Raw genomic sequence first — 19654 nt, 5'->3', positions numbered from 1 at the left:
AGATCTTGGTCACTTTGAGTATAAACATTCATGAATTACAAGTCTCATAGAGATTGGTGTAAGATCTCATTGAATTTTAACGAAGTTTTAAAAGTTTAAAAAACAACCATTTCGTGCTCCTCAGACTATGTTTGGGAAGAAACATTCAAATGGCACCAACCATAGGATTCAAAGCTTGAGAAAGAAGGCCGCAGGAAGACGCGAGGATAGGCAAGTCAAGAAGGTTTGATCATTTCAAGTAAAATTATTGGACCAGTAATAACCATCCAAATCCAAGTTTTTGCAATGTTTGTTGTACATTAAAGATATTAAAATTCTTATCCCATTCTTATCCATCACTCCTCCATCCTCTCCGTTTCAAGCCTCTCTCCAATCGTTGACTTGGAAAAACTAGGCCATTTAAATGCGAAGGAAACCCCTTTGAAATTTCCTTCCTCCCTTTTGTTCTTAGTTAATATTAAAGTAACAAAATTGACAGGTCATTAATTTTGTTATTCTTTCAAAAGTTCATCAAAACCTTAAGTCCAGGACTATGAATTTTAAATCACTAATTTCAGTATATATATATATGTGTGTGTGTAATTGTAACGCAAAGGAGATCAAGAATTGATCCGCCCCAACTTTCCGCTGCCAATACAAACACTGATCAAACTACTTGAATAATTTCTCAAGAACAAAAGAAAAAGAAGTGCAAGAAATGATTCTTCGTAATGGCTTCTGCCGCCCCTCCTGCTTTCTGGGGTTGCTTTTGCTGTTGCTGCTGAGCTCAGAAGGACTCCACTGTCAAAGAAACCAACCAAACAATAAACCTACGAGAATTGGAGCTGTTTTCGACAGCGGGTCTCAAATTGGGAAGCAGCAGATGGTAGCAATGAAGATGGCTTTGAGGCACTTTCATTTGTCTTCTTCTTGTCATAAGTTGAAGCTTCTTCTCCATGATTCTCATCCAAACTTCACTTCTTCTGGTATTCTCCTTCAACTCTCCTTTATCTTAATCTCCTTTATTCACATGCTCTTAATTATTTTACACAACAAAATTAAACATCCTCGTTTTCAATGGATATAAAACCTCCTTTAATATAATATGAAAATTTAAATGAAAAACAAAAATATTGTTCAAATTTAAAAGTTTTGAAAGATTTTGTTTAATTATCAGCATTAGTGGATTTTAGTTTTTAATTTTATGCCATGCTTGTATGGATTCGATCAAAATGAAAATTCAAACCAAAACCTTAGTCCAGATTAACCTAACTCATCGGTAACTCGACTTTATTGTACTAAAAAAGAAGTTCGCGAATTTGCAATGATTTTTTTCTCCAAAAATAAAATAACATATTATGTGGACTAAAATTATGTTCTTATAAAACATTCATGAATAGATAGAGTAAGAGAAAAGATAGGATTTGGACGGCTACAAAATTTCATAAGTCGTTTTTTTATAATTATATTATAAAAATACCATTTCATTGAAGAGTATGTTAGGTAAAGGCTTACAAGATTTCCTAATTGTTTGACTTTGGATTTAATTAATTAATATATAAACATAAATCATCAAGTGGAACATTGAATCATACAAAATTTAACAATTTCAATGATATAAAAGTTTAATTTGTGGTTTTTTTAGTACTTTATAAGTCAACTTAATCATCGTATGTAAAGAATCAGTAAGTAACCGTTTTTCCGACAGCTTTGGATCTCATTACCGACGGAGGAGTCAAAGCGGTAGTTATTGGATCAGTGAGAACGCAGGATTTGGTTGCCTTCTCCGACCATGAAATTCCTGTCGGAGTTCCCATCCTTTCCATTTCAGCTACACAATTACAGCCTAAAAAAATCCCATCTTTGATTCAAATGGCCAACAACATCACCCACCGCATGCAATGCATTGCTTCAATTTTGACCCATTTTCAATTGCCGCCAAAAGTCACCTTCTTTTATGAAATCACAAATGTTGATCGTCCCTCTGAATATTCTTCCATCTCGCCCGATCGTCTCTTTGATTCGTTTCGGTCGGTCAATGTAGAGATCGATCACCGTCTGGCCTTATCTTCTTCCTCCAATCAAGCTGAAATATTGATTGAAAATGAATTGAAAAGGGTTTTGAACAGCCAAAGGAATGGGGTTTTTGTAGTAACACAAATTTCTCTAGAGCTGGCTGATCTTCTATTTACAAAAGCTAAGAAAATGAATATGGTTGGAAATGGATATACCTGGATCGTCTCAGATGATGTTTTAGATCTCATTCCCACTTTAGATTCTTCTTCTTCTCTTTTGTACAAAATGGAAGGTGTTATTGGGTTTCGAACATATTTCAATGACACCAAAAAGTCCTTCAAGAGCTTCGAAACCAGGTTTAAGAAGATGTACAATTTAGAATATCCAGAAGATAAAGATCCAATAAAAGCTAGTATTTTCGCCGTTCGAGCTTACGACGCGGTTCGATCCATCGCCAGAGCCATGGAAACTTTGGGAGATAATAATTTAAGCTCAAGTGATCAACTATTGGAGACAATTCTAGAGAGCAATTTTGAAGGGCTTAGTGGAATGGTGAGATTCAAGAATGGGATGTTAATATCTCAATCACCAAATTTTGAAATCATTAAAGTGGTGGATCAAAGTTACAAGCCAGTTGCTTTTTGGACACCCAAATCAGGTTTTGCTGAGAGCTTCGAGGAAAATAATAAAAAATCAGCTCTTAGATCCAACAATATGGGAAGTATGGTGGGTGTAAGACATTTATCAGAAAGCTTTACCAGAGAAGATGGTGATGGAGAAAAACATTTGACATTTGCTGTTCCAGGGCAAGGAGCGTGTCATGAATTCGTAAACATGCACACGTTTGAGAATGGAACCGAACATTTCAGTGGATTTTCCATTGCTGTGTTTAATGAGGTTATGAAAAACATTAAAAATATGCCGTCCTTCAAATTTGCTCGTTTCAACCACTCATATAATGACATGATAGATGCAGTCTATAGGAAGGTAACATAACTATTATTACTTCATAATGATATGATATTGTCTATTTTGAGTATAAACTCTCATAATTTTACTTTTGGTTTACTCAAAAGACTCGCACCAATTGAATGTAATGTGTTAGGAATACGATGGAGCAGTGGGGGACATAACAATATTGGCAAAGCGATTTCAACAAGTGGATTTCACTGTGGCATATTTAAAGACGGACATTGTGATGGTGGTAAGGGAGAAGTATGGGAGAAAGTTGTGGGCTTTCATGGATGCTTTTAAACCTGAAGTGTGGGTGTTAATACCCACAATGCATCTTTTCATTTCCTCCCTTATTTGGTTAATTGAACGCAAGAATAACGAGGAGTTGAAGGGTTTTGGAAACATGCTGTGGTTTTCTGTTTCCCTCATCTTTTACACGCAAAGTAAGTCCTTTCTTATAAACCCTTATAATACTTATGATCTAATAAACAACAATACATGTCCATATCTATTACTTCAATAATAATGCAGGAGAGCCGGTAAAAAATGGGTTGGCTCGGTTGGTGCTGGGGCCGTGGTTGTTTGCGATTTTCATGGTGACGGCGAGTTTCTCAGCGAGCTTGACGTCGATGTTGACGATCTCTTGGTCTCAACCGTCGGTGACCACTGTTGAAATGTTGAAGGAGATGAATGCCACGGTTGGGTGCAATGCCGAGTCTTTCATATGCGACTACCTAAATGGTAGCCTCAAATTTGAGAATGCAAGAATTAAGAAGATGAACTCCATAGATGATTATCCAAAGGCATTTGAGAATGGTAGCATTACGGCTGCTTTCTTCATAAGCCCCCATGCAGATGTTTTCCTCGTAAAAAATTGCAAACGCTACACCAAAGGCGTTTCCTCTTTCAAGCTCGGCGGGATCGGGTTTGTGAGTATCATATATATTCCTTCAAAATTACACTCAAATTTGTTCAGTCAAAATTAATTTTGAAAATAAGCAAAATATTTTATTTGATAATAGGCATTTCCAAAGGGGTCAGATCTTGCTGCCAAAGTTTCTAAATCCATCGCGGAATTAACCCTACAAAACAATATCTCACAAATGGAAAAAACCCTACTCAACTCTTTCCAATGCCCCTCAGCTGACGAAGGAAATAGGGTGGGCTTAGGACTTCGTCCTTTCGTAGGCCTATTCCTTGTTTGTGGCTCTATTGCTTTGTTCGTTTTGTTATATATCGGCCTACAATTCATGATTGCCAAACTGGGGCTGGATTCAAAACTCCAATTGGACTCACAAGACCGTACCTTAGACCAGGCCTACACCCGAGAACAGTTGTAGACACATTCTGCAACCCTGTTTTAGTATTGTTCATTAAATATGGAGGCGTGTTTAGATACATTCAGCTGTGGTTTAGCGTTGTTTTATGCAACAAATAATTCCAAGTCAATGTTGTAAGTCAAGTAGGAGGGAATATTCCATGGAATGTGCTGTTTTTATTCGGAATATATATGCTTTAAAGACAATAATTCATTAATAGCTGTGGGCCAAGCAATATCTTAAATATTGGCCACAATATAATACCTTCCTTCACTAATTTCTTTCTCATGGACCAAGACCTGTAATTATCCAACCATCTTCTTTCCAGGCAAGATGCTCGCAGTCTTCTTGCACCAAAGTCTTGCTTCATTAATGCTAGAGGAAGTTTCTCATTGTCTAATTGGGCGGAGGATAAGACCTCTCACAATGTCTCATCTCCAAAACTTGAACATACACTATGTTTCCATCTCTTTACTTCTTCTGTTTGGTTGGGTTTCTCGTGTTGGATGGCTTGTGCTCAACGCCTCAGACTAATGAAACCCACCTGAGATGTTCCGGGGACCACCCAAAAAGAGCAGTGAAGATGGGAGTTATTGCTGATAATAGCTCAAGAGTGGGGAGGGAACAGATTGTAGCCATTCACATGGCTTTCAAGCAAAATCCTCATTTTTCTAATTCATGTCACAAGGTTGAGCTCCTCCTCCAGGATTCGCCCGACAACTCCGCTCAGGCTGTCGCTACCGGTAAGATCGACCATTTCTCTACCGCTCATTCTATCATCACTGTTGAGGATTGTTAGGAGGGAGTCCTCCATTGGCTAATTTAGAGAATTTAGAGAATAATAATGAGTTTATAAGTAAGGAATCCATTTCTTAAGGAAAGTCCAAATCAAAATTATGAGGGCTATTGCTCAAAGTGAACAATATCGTAACATTGGGTAGAGTCGTGATTCCTAACAATGACCTTAACGAATCCTAAAACTTTAGGCAAAATTGTTCCAAAGTTTTTTTAAAAATCTAATTGTTTATTTTTATAACAGCTTTAAATCTAATTACACACAAAAGAGTGAAAGCCATGTTTGGAACATTGACAAGGGAGGAAGTATCTGCAATCTTTGAGCTCCACAAAGCCTCCAAGAATATCCCTATCATATCGTTATCTTCAGCCTCCATAGTACCACCACCGACGAAGCAGATTCCGACGTCATTTCTTCAAATGGCTAACGATATCACCCACCAAATGCGGTGCCTTGCAGCCATTGTTGGTGAATTCCGATGGCAGAGAGTCACTGCGCTCTACGAAGATCGAAACGACGACTTTACGACCAATAACATGGCAATTCTAAAACTCCTATCTGATTCCCTACGAGATGTGAACTCAGAGATTGAAAATCACATTGCTTTCTCTTTATCAGATCCTAAGCAAATCACCGAAGAGAAGCTTATGAACCTCAGCAGTAACAGCAACAGGGTTTACGTTTTGGTGCAATCTTCAGTGGAGTTGGCCACTCTTCTCTTCAAAAAAGCAAAAGAATTGAATATGATGACAAAAGGGTACGTTTGGATTGTTGGGGATGAGATGGCCAACCTTCTTGATTCTTTAGATTCCTCTGATTTCCATTACTTGCAAGGTGTTATTGGGTGTAAGATTTACTTTGATGAAAGAACACCCTGTTTCAAGAAATTCAAAACCAAATTCCGGAGGGATTATTTGTCTGAATTCCCAAAAGACGAAGGAGAAGGTGACCCAAGTATCTTCGCAGTTCGAGCTTATGATGCATATAGGGCAATTGCCTCCAGCATGGATGAGTTGCAAGGAAATCAGTGGCCGCAAAAAGTTGTGGAAAGCAACTTCGAAGGCTTGAGTGGGTCGGTTGGGTTTAAGAATGGCATATTGTCACATGTACCCACTTTTCAGATCATTAACGTATTTGGAAAAAGCTATAAAGAGATTGCATTTTGGTCAACCAGGTTTGGATTTTCTGACATGTTAAATCAACAAACAAACATTCCAAATGACGCCGTCAATTTATCCACCTTAGTCCTCTGGCCAGGTTGGTGTTGACTAAACCTCTCTTATAACACTCTTTCTTATTTTCAATTTGAATAAAACAGTAACGATTGATTTTAAAACATTCTTTATAAAAAGAAGGGGTGTAAAAACAACCTTCCTAATAAATAGGTTTTAAAATTTTAAAAATTTTAAATTTGTGTTTAAATACTGATTACATGGTTAGAACAACTAATATTGACAGGTAATGCAAGAAGGGTTCGAAAGGGTTGGGATATTATGTCCCCAAAGAAACCATTAAGGATTGGGGTTCCAACAACAGCTGCCTTTCAAGAATTTGTGCGAGTGGATCACAATCATCATATCTCCGGCTTCTCCATTAACGTGTTTCAAAAAGTTGCAGAAAATTTAAAGCTACTCTACGAGTTCGTCCCTCGCAATATATCTTATGATGATTTGTTGAGAGAAGTCAACAAGAAGGTAAAGCAATGTTTAATTGTTTTCAAAAAAATTATTACCCCAAGAAAAGTATTTAAAATTGTTCTAAAATTTAGGGTGTTTAATTGGTGGGTTTGTATGATTGATGTAGGAGTTTGATGGGGCAGTGGGAGATTTTGGGATATTTGCGGATCGATTTAAGTACGTGGATTTTTCAGAACCATATTTGGAAAATTCAGTGGTGATGATAGTGAAGGAGAAGCCATTGAAGTGGACTCGAATATGGCTTTTCATGAGAGCTTTCACTGCACCAATGTGGCTGCTCATGCTCTCCATGCATATATTTGTGAGCTCTGCAATTTGGCTGGTTGAGCGTAAACATAACGATGCGTTGAAGGGAATTGGCAGCATGTTATGGTTCTCGGTATCACTCATTTTTTACTTGCATAGTAAGTAATTCACTATATGCATGCAGAATTTGTGTAACGCTTAAAAAAAAAATGTAATAATAGTATGAATGTTATGTTGCAGGGGAACCTGTAAAGAGTGGATTGGCTCGACTAGTGCTAGGGCCATGGCTATTCACCATCCTTATTGTGACAGCAAGTTTCACGGCCAGTCTGTCGTCCATGATGACAATCTCGAGGTCCCAGCCATCGATTTTGACATTGAAACCCTTAAGCTCCAAAATGCGACAGTGGGGTGCAACAAAGGGTCTGTCATGAAGAGAGCTCTATCAGAAGTGATGCAGTTTCACGTAGAGAATATCAAAGAGATACCTTCAGTGGATCTGTTCCCAAATGCCTTGGAATCTGGAGACATTCAGGCAGCTTTCATGTCGGCACCCCATGCAAAAGTCTTCCTCGCAAAACACTGCAAAGGTTACACTAAAGTCACCATCTTCAAGCTCGTCGGCATGGGATTCGTAAGCTTTTAATTTCATTTGAATTTTATAGTGTTTTAATTTAATTTAATGTTTTTGTTCCGGTGGCAGGCTTTTCCAAAAGGGTCTCCGTTGACGGTGGACGTATCAGCGTCAATCGCGGAGCTGATTGAAAGAAGGGAAATACCGGATTTGAAAACGACGTTGCTTTCTACCTTCAACTGCTCCTCAAACTACGATGATCCAGATGGGCCGGGTTTAGGACCCGAACCTTTTGTCGGTTTGCTTCTCATTTCCTGCCTTATAGCTTCCATGGCTGTTCTAATCACTGTTTGTCGTCTTGTATTCTTCAACCCCACTCCAACCAAACCTCATATTCCCATTTAGATTGTACATTAAAACCCTATTAATTGTCCCTAATGTTTTTTTCTAAATTATATCTAATGTTTCTTCCAAACCCCCTTCCTAGTAAGGTGGAGACAACTTGTAACGTGTGGACTCGTCTTAACGTGTGGACTCATTTATTTTTTCTACCACAAAGCTTTCCATTTTGTGGTAGAAAAAAGACCAACAAAACCCCTCCCATTCCCAAAATTCCAAATTGAAAGCTAAATGTTTGGAACAATCGTCGAACACAATTTCCTTAGCCCCTTCACCTTTCTCTTTCAAAATTCAATGCCCCAAACTGGTATTTTCCTCATATAATTGTTATTAGTCCAAGACCCTGAAAAAAAAATACAACAAGTTATCATGTTCCGGGCTCTTTGCTTCTTTTGCTTAGCGGTTGGGTTTGTCCTGTTGGACGGCTCCTCCACAGAAGCTAAGACTAATGAAACCCACTTGAGATGTAATTCCAACGACCCAAAAAGAGGCGTAAGGATGGGAGTTATTGCTGATAATAGCTCAAGGGTGGTGCGAGAACAGATCGTGGCCATTTTAATAGTATTTTGATGTTCTTCCACTCGCCTTCCTCCCCTCCTCCTCCAAAGTCATATAGTTTGAACCGTTCAGCCTCAACAAATTTATTTAAAACACAAAATTTTAATAGTAAATGTGGGTTTTATCAGATTTTCAATGACCTATTTAACTATCTGTTTATCAAACCCGATCATGTATGGAAAGTGTTGAAATTGCAAGGCCATGGGTACAACAAAGCCTTGGGTTTCCTGTTTTGTGGGGTTTCTATTTCTGTTGCTTCAGGTGATGATGGAAGAAGGCAAGGCAATAAACAGCCATGTGGGTGGCGTTACAGATCAGTGTTTGAGGATTGGAAGACAACAGAAGATAGCCATGGAAATGGCTCTCCATTCCTTCCCCTCCTCAACTTCCTTTCCAAAGTTGGAGCTGCTTCATAACCATTCAAATGGAAACTCCGCTCGTGCTATAACTTCCGGTAAGTTTATGGATTTTCCTACTCGCGTTCTCATAAGCAAACTCCGTCGAGGATTATTGAAACGAGTAGTGTCACATTAGATACTTCAAAGAAAGATCAGGTAAGCAACACTATTTCCATTGTTACAAAACTTTTTTAAGAAAACAAAAACAAAGTAATAAGAGTTTATGTTTAAAGTAGACAATATCATATCATTAAGTAACTGAGAAGGCTTTTTTCTGTATTTTTAATTAATCAACTTTTTGAAAACTTATATCATATTTTAGTAAGATTTAAAATTTTTTAAAAATAAGATTTAGAATTTTATTTTTGCTTTTTTTTTTTTTTAATTTAGCTATAAATTAAAAAAAAAAAAAAAATCAAGAAATCAGGACGTAATTCTTAAAAACCAAATAATTATAAGCCAATTCTAATTAGTTTTTGTTTTCCAGTGATTGATTGGTTTAGATCTAAAATGCTAACCATTTTAATCAATTTGGAGCTAAAAGATTTGCTTTCAAAATGAAACGGAATATTTTTATTTTGTCGAACATCTTATAATCTTCTCAATTTATTAATTGAAATTTGAAGGCATATATTTTTTAAAAATGAGGACCATACACAAGTCGTTGTGTTCTTATAATTTAACATAAGTAGGCTTGATTAATTAAATGTGACTTGCGTTGGAATCTTTTAATTTTAAATTTTAAATTTCTAAGTATTTAACTCCAAACAACTAATAGGAAACTAACTTCATTTTTTTTCAGGCTGACAAGAAATATTTATTAGCTGTGACGCGGGTGTAAGTTTAAGACTTGTTTTAAAAGAGTTGAATTGAATTTATTACATAAAATAAATTGAATTAACAACAACATATTAAATAAGAAAACAAATCCACGAAGCATGAGCATGTTCGTCACATTCTTGCCTCCCAACAAGGTTAATTTTATTTTAAACAAAAAGGAACAAACAGATAATAAGGTAATGTTAAGGTCAAGCTCATAACCTAATATATTTATGTCATGTCAATATCAAAACTAATTTATAGAAAAATGTGTAGTTATCAACACTAAATATGTCAAAGTTAACAACAAGAACAGAATAATATTTCACCAAATATGATGTGACTTAAACTTTATAGTTGTTTTTGTAGTTCATCACTTGAGGATTCATATATGAATATCAATGATTTGGTCATACTAATGATTCTCTAATTAGTATTATAATTTATTTCAGCTTTGGATCTGATTAGCAGCAAAGAAGTGAGTGCCATTCTTGGAGCATTTACTTTCCAAGAAATGCAATTTATCTCCGAGATTAACAAAACCAGCGTTGATATTGCCACCATATCGCTCCCAGTTGCTGCTTCTGTTCCTCCTCTATTGCCGTTGCCTTCCTTTATTCAAATGGCTCACCACATCACCTTCCACATGCAGTGCGCAGCCGCCATCGTCGGACATTTTCAGTGGCATAAAGTTACTGTAATCTACGAGAACAGAAACGACATGTCGATCAACATGGAGGCCTTCACTCTCCTCTCCAACGAACTTCGAGTTTTCAATGCAGAGATTGAGCAAATCTCTGCCTTCTCTTCCTCGCATACAGAAGCCATGATTGAGGAGAAGCTCAAAAGTCTCATGGGTCGAGACCGGAACAGGGTGTTCATTGTGGTGCAATTTTCAATAGAGTTGGCCAAACTCCTTTTTCACAGAGCAAAAAGGATGAACATGATGGATAATGGATTCGTTTGGATTGTTGGAGATGAGATATCCAGTCTTATGGATTCTTTAGATTCCTCTAATTTCTATAACATGCAAGATGTCATTGGGTTTCGAACTTATTTTAACCATTCCAAAGATTCATTCAAGAAATTCAGAAGAAAATTCCGTAGAATGTATCGTTTAGAATATCAGCATCATGATGAAGAAGAGGAAGAGGAGGAGAAAAGTGCGGAGCCGAGCATCTTTGCCCTTCGAGCTTACGATGCATCATGGGCCGTGGCCGCAGCCATGAATAAATTGCAAGGAAATTTCACCAACAAACAACTGTTGAAGCAAATTCTAGCCACTGAATTTGAAGGCCTTAGTGGTAGCATAGGATTCGAGAATGGTACGTTGAAGCAACCACCCACTTTTGAAATCATTTACGTGGTGGGTAAGAGCTACAAAGAAATGGGATTCTGGAGACAAAAGGTGGGATTTTTCAACAGCTTGATGGAAGATGAAGAAATTAAAAATGGGGTTTTGGAATTTCCAAGATTCGTTTTCTGGGAAGGGAATGAACAAACAGGACTGAAACGACGGATGAATCTTGACTCTAATTCTGAAGAACACAGAATTTTAAAAATTGGAGTTCCAGCTAATAATACTTTTCACGAATTTGTGAAAGTATCATACGATCACATCAATGGGGTTTACATCTCTGGATATTCCATTTCTGTGTTTGAAGCTGTCGTAAAAAACCTGCCTTATCCATTGCATTACCAGTTGGTTCCCTTCAATGGCTCCTATGATGAATTGGTAAAGCAAGTTCACGCAAAGGTAAATAAATGGGGAAAACCAAACATTTCTTCTATACACTTTAGTTTTCCAGTAATTCTTAGTATATAATTGAAAAGATTGGTCTATTTATATGAAAATGCTCTGTTTTTTGTATCAGGGTTTGGATGCTGCAGTGGGAGATATCGGAATATTTGCAGACCGATTTCAATATGTGGACTTCACAGAGTCATATATGGTGTCTGGGCTTCTTATGATAGTGAAAGAAGAGAAAAGGAATTGGAAAGAAATATGGGTATTCATGAAAACGTTTACTACGACAATGTGGATAATATTGCCAATGTCCCATATGTTCATAATCTCTGTTGTCTGGTTTGTTAGGCCAGAAAGTGAAAGGTTGAAATCAGGATTCGGCGACATGCTCTGGTTTGCAATATCTGTCGTTTTTAACGCACATAGTAAGATCAACAACCGAAAATTGTTTTTGAGTACTTTTTTTCCTGTCTAAAACAACCAAAAATTGTTATGAATGCACATGCAGGGGAAGAGGTGGGCGGTGGTTTAGCTCGGCTGGTGTTAGCGCCATGGCTGTTTGTAATTCTTGTGGTAACCTCAAGTTTCACTGCAAGCCTTACCTCCATGATGACAGTGTCGAGATTTGCTCCCTCGGTTGTAGATATTGAAACATTGAGGCAAACAAACGCAACTGTGGGCTGCAACTTTCATTCTTTTATCATGCGATATCTAAACAACGTCTTGCAGATTTCTCCTGATAATATTAAGACCCTCTCTTCCATTGATGATTATCCAAAGGCCTTTGACAATGGAGAAATTCAAGCAGCCTTCTTCATAACTCCCCATGCGAAGGTCTTTCTTGCTAAGTACTGCAAAGGCTACACCACAGCAGCTACTTTCGATCTGGGTGGCATCGGTTTTGTAAGTTCAATTAAAAATCTCTTTCGATGTTTTAGCAATGATTTTTAATAAAGGAAGTGTTTTTATGGTGCAGGCTTTTCCAAAAGGTTCAACTTTAGCTGTGGACGTGTCGACATCGATCATTGAACTAATTGAGAGAAGAAAAATGCCGCAATTAGATACAATGTTGCTGTCTACCTTCAATTGTTCTTTATTAAGCCAAGTTGATGGGACGTCGCGTTTGGGGCCTTGGCCTTTCGCAGGTTTGTTCATCGTTTCAGGAAGTATTGCTCTTGGAGTACTGCTATGTACTGTTGTGAAACGGGTTGGGAATTGGCGGCGCCGTGGACATGCACATGTCAAACCCTTGGACGATGGAGTTGGCCTTGCGGATGGTGAACCAAATATTGCAATTCAATTGGCGTATGTTGCAAAATAAACTAACAATTCTAAAGTTATCCACTAGTGACCCATGTGAAATCAAATCTTTAACTTTTGTGATAATTTTTATTAAATTATTGAGACTAATAATTAAAATATATTACCGTCAGCCTCAAATATGATTGCTGTTCTAAATTTTTATGAAAAGGTTGTGATATAAAAGAAAGTGATGGCATGAGATAATTAGGTAGAAAACGTGGAGAAAAAGTGAAAATTCCATACAAATGTAATGTAATTTGAAGAAAAAGGATTTTGATTTAGGAAAAATAACTGATAAGTTTGAAAAGATTAGAAGTGGATCCCCAAATATAGATTTAGATTAGGAATCAAAATTCATGCCGTCTTTGATTCTCAAACGCGGGACCACGCAAATTCCATGACGCCACCTGTCCATTTATCAAAACCCCCCAAGAAAACAGCTGACCCAATTTTCAATTTTTTATTTCTTGTTAAAAAAAACTCAATCAATATCCCCTTTCCCCATTTTCACTCTCGTCGCGTGACACACACGAACCAATCCACTGAAAGCAGAATAACACCTCATACGGCGCGTGGCACGTATTCCATACGAGCAATAACGGCACGTAGGTCCGAGATTTTGGCTTTGTATTGATCTCCGCCGACACATCTGGCTTTACCGGCGCGCCTTTTTTCTTTTCCTATTCCCAATTCTTCCTCTCTCCTTCGAAGCCTTCAATTTGCTGTGTAAAAGCTGGGAATGATTAAAATGGTGGAAAGATTCCAGTAAATTGCGAGGAAAACGATGGCGTAGATCCCACTCAATTCCCCAGAAGCAAAAAAAAAAAAAAAAAAACCCTAAGAAAAAAGGAAAATTCTTAATTATCATTTCGGAGCCCCACAGCCAAATCGTATAAATATATAAGACAGCCTTGCAATCCATATATATGTGTATATATAATGTGTGTGCCAGTTCATAGATCATTTTCCGTTTACTCTCTGTCTTCGCTCTGGCTTGCTTCTTCCCCCAGATCTCTCTCTCTCTCTCTCTCTCTCTTCTTGAAGTGCGCAAGAAAGAAGATTCTTCTACTTGTATAGATTCGTGGAATTTGGGTGAATGGGAGCTTGCCGATTGAATTGAAGTTGATTTGGTTTAGAGCGGAAAAATATGGACGGTGGTGATGGGACTGTGAGGCTTGGGGCTCTGAACATGAAGTCGGATCGAAGCGGATTTGATTTAGGCCCCGATGTGTCTGTTTCGTCTCCGGTGACCAGGCAGAAAGCCGCCGCTGCTAAGCAGTTCATTGAGAATCATTACAAGAACTATCTCCAAGGTCTTCAGGATCGCAAGGACAGGTATGATATTTCTGTGGATATTTCTTTTAGTGATCGTTTTATTAATTTTAATTCCATGTTTAGTTTTATGGTCTGCGGTGACTTTTATGAACTTGTGTTGACTCTGAGAAGAAATTATGAAAAACGTCGTCGAATTCGTATTGGAACTCCGACATTATTGCCTAAAATCTACGTATGACGATCTTTAATTTATCTTTTTGTGTTTGCAGACGGACAACGCTTCAACGAAGAGTGCAAGAAGCTCAGATGTCGGCAGAAGAACAAGAAGAGATGCTGAGGAACTTGGAACGCAGAGAAACAGAATTTATGAGACTGCAAAGACGTAAAGTTGGAATCGATGACTTTGAGCAATTAACAGTCATCGGTAAAGGTGCATTCGGCGAGGTATTTGACAACGCTATTTGCAGCAACTTGAACTCTTTTCGTTGTGCTTGAACTTCACATGTGACAATTGCTTAGTTGTTGTTCATTAAACTTAAAGATTCAGTTCTACTAAAACTGGTACAAGACTGTCCTAAGATTTCTGTGGTATCTAATCTTATTTACGATGTATATGCAGGTTAGATTATGTCGTGCAAAAGGCACTGGGGAAATTTTTGCCATGAAAAAGCTGAAGAAATCAGAGATGCTTAGCCGTGGGCAGGTGAATTGGGAATGTTATGTACTTGTTATAACTGTACTCTGTCAAAGATACACCTCTGCTCAAAAAATTTCTTTGCGTTGACTTACTAATAGTGCAATAATGATATTATCAGCGTGTCCACAAGAAGAATTACATAAGTGAACGCAGTAATTTTCTTTTTGCATGTTCCAGGTTGAGCATGTTCGATCTGAGAGGAATTTACTTGCAGAGGTTGATAGTAGGTGCATTGTGAAACTCTTTTATTCTTTTCAAGATTCTGAGTTCTTATACCTTATTATGGAGTATTTACCTGGTGGTGACATTATGACGTTGCTAATGAGAGAAGACATTCTGTCCGAGGATGTTGCTCGCTTTTACATAGCAGAGAGCATTTTAGCTATTCATTCGATTCATCAGCACAATTATATACATAGGTATATCCCTTATACCTTGCTTCTGTGTCTGTAGTTCTGTAGTTCTGATCATAATGGAAGTTGTAGCCATCCTTTTCACACTGACATGGGAGTTTTCTCCTAGAGTCAGATTTCTTAGCTTGAATTCGGACTTTACATGCTATATTCAAGTAAATCTTGGAGCTTACTCTTACTTGAACAGTACTTCACTTACAGGGATATAAAACCAGATAACTTGATCCTAGATAAAAATGGTCATCTGAAGCTTTCAGATTTTGGCTTGTGCAAGCCTCTGGATGATAAGTATTCAAGTATACTTTTGAATGACGAAGACTTGACTGCCCAGCAGACCAAAAGTGAAGGTCAAGATCATACTGACTCTAATGGATCCCAATGGATGATGCCGAAAGAACAAATTCAACAGTGGAAGCGTAATCGTCGTGCGTTGGTATTGGATTTATCTTCTGCTCTAAACATTTCCTTCTCTTTTCAAACATGACTACTAAATTTGTAATCACGTCATTTATATCTGCAGGCTTTTTCAACTGTTGGGACCCTGGATTATATGGCACCTGAAGTATTGCTTAAGAAAGGGTATGGAATGGAGTGTGATTGGTGGTCATTAGGGGCCATTATGTATGAGATGCTGGCTGGTTATCCTCCTTTTTGTTCTGATGATCCAAGGATGACCTTCCGCAAGGTAAAATCTGTTCGGTATTGTTGGCTATTTTATTTCTGGTTTATGAAGTACAATGTCGTTCATATGGATTTCTTTCAGATAATAAATTGGCGAACTTGCCTGAAATTTCCCGAGGAACCAAAAATCTCTGAGCAAGCCAAGGACCTGATCAGCCACTTGCTTTGTGATGTTGAAACAAGGTTGGGAACACGAGGAGTAGAAGAAATAAAGGTAAGCCTCTTCAAAGAAAACATTTCCTTTTAACTTATGTCAAGTATGGAGAATAATAGCTTTTATTTATTCTATTACAAAGGACAAACGAAACAGTCCATTGAGTTTTTCCAAATTGGAAAAAAATAAATAAAATACAGTGAAGACTCTTATTCTGTACTCACATCTTTCATTTTTAGCAGGTCATTTCATCTAATTAATTGTTCTGACAGGCACATCCATGGTTCAAAGGGATTCAGTGGGATAAGCTGTATGAAATGGAACCTGCATATAAACCAACTGTCACTGGAGAACTAGACACTCAGAACTTCGAGAAGTTTCCTGAGGTGAGCATGACAATAAACCTCGCACCCAATTGATAGTTCTGATATCTTTAGAACCCTTTAATGCTTCTATTCATTTATATCGTTATTTCTTTCCTTCGACCACGTCTAAATTTACTCCATTGAAGGCTACATTTCCTGCAATAGTTTACTTAAATCCGGCCCCTCCACTTTCTATTGAGCTTCTAACTTCATGTTTTGTTAATTTCTCTTGTAACTCCATACCAATGGTTGAAGAATTATTACTCAGGCATAACATATCTAGCTTGTCATAGTACTTGTATTTACAAGTACTCAGTGTGAGTCTGTAATGGGATTATTTGTCATCATCTATCATAATTTGCAGATGCTGTGGAATGTGTTCCTCTTTACATAATTTTTTTTCAACCTCCATTGAGGTGTAGAGGTGGACTTTAAAGTTCTTCCCCTTGCCACCTTTAGGCTTTCTAATCTGTTGCTCTGAGTTCATTGTACTAAAATTCTGCTCCTTCCCCTCCCCCAAAATGTAGGTTCAAGACCCTCCCTCAGAAATGCCAACTGTTGGACCTTGGAGAAAGGTAATAACATATTCTTCCAGCAAGAATGATAGTTTAGAATGCTTTCTTGCAAAGCTGTTGTGTCTGTTTCACACATGAATTTTAACCTTCTGTGTGAACTTATTGATGATGATGTGTTGGGCCTATTGATTTGCCGTCTGTTATTTCACATTCTGTTTCAGCGACTTCTTTGAAAGTTGCACACCTCCTGTTCATACTCTATTATTCCTTAAGCTGCTTACTTTTGCTTGATTGCTCATTTTATGCTATGTGCTCTTTCCTTCAACCTCTTTCCTTTTTTGTATCAGATGCTAACTTCAAAAGATACGAATTTCATTGGATTTACTTTCAAGAAGTCAAACGTCAAATCACTTGAGGGTACAGGTACAAATGAACAATATAATGTCACTTCCTCTTCTCATATTCATTTGCATGTTAGTTGAACAATTTATGATGCTCATTTGGAGGATCTATCCATATAAATATTGCACTCTAAATCTGAACTCAAGTGCTTTTTTCTTTTTCTTTTTTTAAAGGGAGAATATTTTTAGTATAGTTGTAAAACAAATTTTTAGCTAGTTGAGCTATGCTCAAGCACTCCTCGAGTGTCTTGGAAGTTAGCCAATGGTTTTTTACGATAATAAACAACAGCATGTTAACATAAACTCTAATTTGCAGGTCCAGATACGCATTCAAACACATCATCAAAAACCCCATCTCTAGTTTCCTTGTTGGGTATGGCTTTCTTCTCCTCCCCTTTCCCTTATGAAAAAAACTGCAAACTGAGTGAGCTTTGAGATGTATTCTAATTTCTACCATTGCATGTAGTTATTTAATAACAACTTTCCATGTGGGACAGGTCGAATAGACTTGCAAGAAACAGTGATACCAGAAATTGAACAAAAGCAGGTCGAATAAGTGACGAGTCTTGCTTCTTCTTCTTCTGATCACTTCCCATTCTATGCGAGTGATTTCTGCTGAATATAAATTACACAAGATGAGTTTTGCCCGCAGTTTGGTACATGAAGATGATAAGGATTGAAGTTTAGAAAATTAGTTTCCTTCCATTTTGGATTTTGTTATATTTCATTACAACTGTAAAGCAAAATAAGCATTGAGTTCAATAGGATCAAATTTTTTATTTTCTTCTTGACATCATCATGATTCCGATTATTTTCTTTTAACATTGTAAACACTTTGTGGATTGATGCAATTTTGTCAGTTAAAGTTGATCTAATGTCTGTTCAAGTTAATACCATTTCGAATTTCTGTTTTGAGATTTCTTGAACTTAGGACTGGGAGTAGCACTGGATTTGCGTTTGAATTTGTCAAAACCTTATGAAATTCTTACAAGTTTTGACGATCATTAATCCTTTTGAATCCCACGATTGCATGATCGATTAAAAATTGCATATAGGATACATAAAACATTTTTTGTGAAGGAACCAAAGTATATGTAAAAATCTATTTGAAATTGAAATATCATAAAAAAAAAAAAAATATTATCACATGATTTTACTATAGTTAGTGTGGATAATATAAAAAGTTTAAAAAGATAAGAAAGCAATAAAGCAATCATAATTTAGTAATCTAAGTCAAAAATGTTATTACATTTTTTGTACACCAAATAAAATGATTTAAGTTTTGTGTGATGAAAACTGAATTGGTCATCCTTTTCCCTATAATTTCTGTCATTTTCATGTCCTCCCCTTTGTCATCCATTTTCTTCCAGCTTGCCTTTTGCTCTTTATTTATTTATTTTATTATGCAGATATATCGTTTTGAAATAAAGTACAACCAGGACAATTTGTAGACCTTGATTTCCAAGTAAATATCTAAAAGCAAGCTTCAACAAAAATACAAAAAACTTCCAAGATTTAGTGAAAATGATCCCTTCATATATTTATTCATGGATATAATTTATTGTATTTTATTGATTATATAAGTATTTCTATATGTAATGAAAAAAAACCCCTTTTTTATCCCATTTTAATAAAGTAATGAAAATAAATGTTATTTTCTAACCATTTAAACACTAAGGATAGGTTATTTTTCTAATTTATTCCTCTTGGGAATGGGTGAAAAAGCATCCTCCTAGGGCTCATTAATGAAGACCATTTTGTGTGATTACAAAAATTGAATAATTGGTCAATGGGTGGCCATGAGGAATAAAGGAGATTCTTGTGCTCTTTTAAGGAGAGGGGTTGAGTTCTTTTGACTCAAAAGAACAAAGAAATTTAGTTTTTTTTTTTGACAAAAAAGAAAAGAAAAGAATAGGTTCTTTTCACAAAAAAAGAAAAAAGAAAAAGAAAAAGAAAAAGAAGAAGAGAGGTGAATATCGAATTTACTTTAGAAATTCAGAGTCCTAGAGAATATCGATATCCATAGTATTACACATCTAATTTCTTTGAAATAACGTCTAAATTCTCAAATTTTATAAATTAAAAAAAAAATGCAGTTGGGAAGATCCCGTAGTTGTAAGTTTGACGCAACGCAATATGAAAACCGAAGAGGATTTGCCTTTATGCTTTACTCCCACTTTACAATATCCTTTGTCCTTTCTTCCAAACTCAAAAATTAATAAATTAAAAAGAAAAAAAAAAATTGTTTTGGGCCATTGATCCATCCATTGTTATCCCTTCGGCGGCCCATCCCGTCCATCACTTACCCTTTTCCCTTTTTCCTTTTTATTCATTTCTAAAAATTATGAA

General features: G+C 36.8%; 4 protein-coding genes and 1 long non-coding RNA gene across 7 annotated transcripts; 4 read left to right on the top strand and 1 right to left on the bottom strand.

Moving 5' to 3' along the window:
- Window positions 1-606: 606 nt before the first annotated feature.
- On the top strand, window positions 607-4465 carry LOC111492270 (glutamate receptor 2.5-like). The gene is made up of 5 exons (XM_023141557.1): window positions 607-965; window positions 1688-2982; window positions 3101-3392; window positions 3481-3878; window positions 3972-4465. The coding sequence occupies exons 1-5, from the start codon at window positions 698-700 to the stop codon at window positions 4287-4289; spliced, it is 2571 nt and encodes an 856-aa protein (XP_022997325.1). The 5' UTR covers window positions 607-697; the 3' UTR covers window positions 4290-4465.
- Window positions 4466-4561: 96 nt separating this feature from the next.
- On the top strand, window positions 4562-8006 carry LOC111492271 (glutamate receptor 2.7-like). The gene is given in 7 exon segments (XM_023141558.1): window positions 4562-5011; window positions 5308-6321; window positions 6523-6758; window positions 6868-7165; window positions 7248-7373; window positions 7376-7641; window positions 7711-8006. Coding segments are annotated over 7 exon segments (2502 nt in total). The 5' UTR covers window positions 4562-4725; the 3' UTR covers window positions 7987-8006.
- Window positions 8007-8262: 256 nt separating this feature from the next.
- Window positions 8263-12854, top strand: LOC111492269 (glutamate receptor 2.5-like). Of its 3 annotated transcripts, none has more exons than XM_023141555.1 (5): window positions 8263-8992; window positions 10208-11511; window positions 11630-11927; window positions 12011-12405; window positions 12459-12588. In XM_023141555.1, the coding sequence occupies exons 1-5, from the start codon at window positions 8740-8742 to the stop codon at window positions 12501-12503; spliced, it is 2295 nt and encodes a 764-aa protein (XP_022997323.1). In that variant the 5' UTR covers window positions 8263-8739; the 3' UTR covers window positions 12504-12588. The 3 variants fall into 3 exon arrangements, with proteins under 3 accessions (XP_022997323.1, XP_022997324.1, XP_022997321.1); XM_023141556.1 differs by having other exon boundaries at window positions 8265-8992; window positions 12492-12588; XM_023141553.1 differs by having other exon boundaries at window positions 8270-8992; window positions 12479-12854.
- Window positions 12855-13485: 631 nt separating this feature from the next.
- On the top strand, window positions 13486-18198 carry LOC111491737 (serine/threonine-protein kinase tricorner-like). Its single transcript, XM_023140740.1, has 12 exons — window positions 13486-14139; window positions 14349-14523; window positions 14699-14782; window positions 14954-15195; window positions 15391-15622; window positions 15710-15874; window positions 15953-16084; window positions 16297-16410; window positions 16917-16964; window positions 17252-17327; window positions 17622-17678; window positions 17803-18198. The coding sequence occupies exons 1-12, from the start codon at window positions 13952-13954 to the stop codon at window positions 17859-17861; spliced, it is 1572 nt and encodes a 523-aa protein (XP_022996508.1). The 5' UTR covers window positions 13486-13951; the 3' UTR covers window positions 17862-18198.
- Window positions 18199-18487: 289 nt separating this feature from the next.
- On the bottom strand, window positions 18488-19091 carry LOC111491738. Its single transcript, XR_002719758.1, has 2 exons — window positions 18969-19091; window positions 18488-18789 (listed from the first exon to the last, which is right to left on the bottom strand). It is a non-coding gene; the product is annotated as an uncharacterized LOC111491738 (long non-coding RNA).
- Window positions 19092-19654: the final 563 nt, after the last annotated feature.

The sequence above is a fragment of the Cucurbita maxima genome, unplaced genomic scaffold (genome assembly GCF_002738345.1).
Source record: "Cucurbita maxima cultivar Rimu unplaced genomic scaffold, Cmax_1.0 Cma_Scf00017, whole genome shotgun sequence".
NCBI lineage: Eukaryota > Viridiplantae > Streptophyta > Magnoliopsida > Cucurbitales > Cucurbitaceae > Cucurbita > Cucurbita maxima.
Note: the sequence above shows the minus strand (reverse complement) of the source record. Positions and strands in the feature narration are given on the sequence as shown.

Excerpts from the sequence above, each read along its gene's own strand:
- LOC111492270 (XM_023141557.1), top strand. The coding sequence starts at position 698 with ATGATTCTTCGTAATGGCTTCTGCCGCCCCTCCTGCTTTCTGGGGTTG. Across the intron at positions 966-1,687 it reads TCCAAACTTCACTTCTTCTG|CTTTGGATCTCATTACCGAC; the intron begins GTATTCTCCTTC and ends TTTTTCCGACAG. Across the intron at positions 3,879-3,971 it reads AGCTCGGCGGGATCGGGTTT|GCATTTCCAAAGGGGTCAGA; the intron begins GTGAGTATCATA and ends ATTTGATAATAG.
- LOC111492269 (XM_023141553.1), top strand. The coding sequence starts at position 8,740 with ATGGGTACAACAAAGCCTTGGGTTTCCTGTTTTGTGGGGTTTCTATTT. Across the intron at positions 8,993-10,207 it reads CGCTCGTGCTATAACTTCCG|CTTTGGATCTGATTAGCAGC; the intron begins GTAAGTTTATGG and ends AATTTATTTCAG. Across the intron at positions 11,512-11,629 it reads TAAAGCAAGTTCACGCAAAG|GGTTTGGATGCTGCAGTGGG; the intron begins GTAAATAAATGG and ends TTTTTGTATCAG.
- LOC111491737 (XM_023140740.1), top strand. The coding sequence starts at position 13,952 with ATGGACGGTGGTGATGGGACTGTGAGGCTTGGGGCTCTGAACATGAAG. Across the intron at positions 16,085-16,296 it reads GAGGAGTAGAAGAAATAAAG|GCACATCCATGGTTCAAAGG; the intron begins GTAAGCCTCTTC and ends TTGTTCTGACAG. Across the intron at positions 17,328-17,621 it reads CAAATCACTTGAGGGTACAG|GTCCAGATACGCATTCAAAC; the intron begins GTACAAATGAAC and ends TCTAATTTGCAG.